The sequence below is a fragment of the Hippopotamus amphibius genome, chromosome 3 (genome assembly GCF_030028045.1).
Source record: "Hippopotamus amphibius kiboko isolate mHipAmp2 chromosome 3, mHipAmp2.hap2, whole genome shotgun sequence".
Taxonomy (NCBI): Eukaryota; Metazoa; Chordata; class Mammalia; order Artiodactyla; family Hippopotamidae; genus Hippopotamus; species Hippopotamus amphibius.
Window position 1 is genome coordinate 172,270,259 of NC_080188.1, and position 1,788 is coordinate 172,272,046.

The window sequence follows — 1,788 nt, forward strand, 5'->3', positions numbered from 1 at the left end:
CAAAATGTCCTCTAGATCCATCCAGGTTGCTGCAAATGGCAAGACTTCATTCTTTTTTTACGGTGAGTAATGTTCCATTACATATCTCTATCTCTATCTCTATACCTATACCTATATGTCTATATCTATATATACCTATTTCACATCTTCTTTATTCATCTGTCTATTGATGGATACTTAGGTTGCTTTCGTGTCTTGGCTATTGTAAATAATGCTGCAATGAATATTGTTTCATGATTTATGTGTCAATAGGGCTTGAAAATTCTTCTTTGCTTCTCCATTTTATAAAATAGTCCTTAGCATTTAGTAGGTACTCCATAAATATATATATATATATATTTTGTTTCAAACTAGTTTATTTAGCAGTTCCATTTTCACTTCTCAATAGATTTTATGTAATTCTCATATGCTTCTTCACTCATTAGTTCATCTAGTTCTGAAGGGTTACTGAGTGTCATCTTGATCAGCCAACCATCTTCATAACAAGATTTGTTGACAAGTCCTGGATTTTCTGCTAGAGCTTCATTAATTTCAGTTACTTCTCCTGATAGAGGAGAATAGAGTTCACTAGCAGCTTTCACACTTTCCAAAGCACCAAATTCCTCTTGTTTGTTCAATTTTGTCCCAACTTCAGGCAGACTACAGTAAACAACATCTCCCAAAGCTTCCTGTGCAAAATTGCTGATTCCCACTGTTCCAACACCGTTTTCTGTTGTTACCCACTCATGTTTGTCTGTGAATTTACGCACTTCACGACTCAATACAGACTTCGGCAGAACGTCTTCTGTGGAGTCCAGGAGACGATCTCACTGCTTTAGGCAGAACCCGAGAGCAGAGCGGGGCCGGTGCGCAGCGCCCGGACGGCGCCGGCCCGCAGTCCCCAGGGCCGCGGCGGGCAGGGCGCGTTGGGCGCAGAGATGGCGCACTCCATAAATATTTAATCAATGAATGAATGAATGGGTAGGTGGATGGATGAAAGTGTTTGTTTCCTCAGAGACTAACTTCTGCAGGCACAGTCTACCTGTCACTGTGGCTTCAAGGAACAAAATAGGTATGAGGCATGGTTTTCCTTGAATTTGCATACAAATGGTAAAATGGCAAATGAGTTCTTTGAATCACAGAGCTTACAGAGCATTTAACGTGGAGGTTTCCAAACACAGGTCTGCAGCTGGGGCCAGAACACTGCAAAGTTTTCACCAGTTTGCAATGAGATGAGAAAATAAGAATGTAGTAAGTATTCATGGATCTACATGAATTCTCTGCTAGAATTCTGAGATTAGATCTTTCTACTTTATTTGGCATTAAAATGTCCTTTCTGTTATAAAATGATGGTAACAGTGGATGTTAGTCTTTACTTGGCAAAACAAAAAGATCCTAAGTCCCCTGCATTTTGGGAGGATGGGGAGGGGAAGTTTAATTAGTCTGTGAAATCCCCAAACCTGGAAGGCATGGTTTAACTCATCTTTGTGTTTTGAAAAAAAGTCACTGAAATCACCCTATTGGTTTTAAGTGAGACACTGGGCTACTTAAAAGAATTAGCTAATTTCAGACATATATACACCACCAAATGTAAAATAGATAGCTTGTGGGAAGTTCCTGCATAACATAAGGAGATAAACTCGATGATGGGTGAGGACTTAGAGGGCCAGGATAGGGAGGGTGGGAGGGAGTCGCGGGAGGGTGGGGATATATGTATAAATACAGCTGACTCACTTTGGTGTACCTCAAAAATTGGCACAACAGTGTAAAGCAATTATATTCCAATAAAGAGCTTTAAAAAAAAAGAAT

The 1,788-nt window shown here is 39.9% G+C and overlaps 1 protein-coding gene across 1 annotated transcript; it reads right to left on the reverse strand.

The window, feature by feature from the left end:
• Positions 1–374: 374 nt before the first annotated feature.
• On the reverse strand, positions 375–931 carry LOC130848849 (glycine cleavage system H protein, mitochondrial-like). Its single transcript, XM_057727235.1, has 2 exons — positions 826–931; positions 375–748 (listed from the first exon to the last, which is right to left on the reverse strand). The coding sequence occupies exons 1-2, from the start codon at positions 929–931 to the stop codon at positions 375–377; spliced, it is 480 nt and encodes a 159-aa protein (XP_057583218.1).
• Positions 932–1,788: the final 857 nt, after the last annotated feature.

Excerpts from the sequence above, each read along its gene's own strand:
- LOC130848849 (XM_057727235.1), bottom strand. The coding sequence starts at position 931 with ATGGAGTGCGCCATCTCTGCGCCCAACGCGCCCTGCCCGCCGCGGCCC. Across the intron at positions 749-825 it reads CGGCCCCGCTCTGCTCTCGG|TGCGTAAATTCACAGACAAA; the intron begins GTTCTGCCTAAA and ends TGAGTCGTGAAG.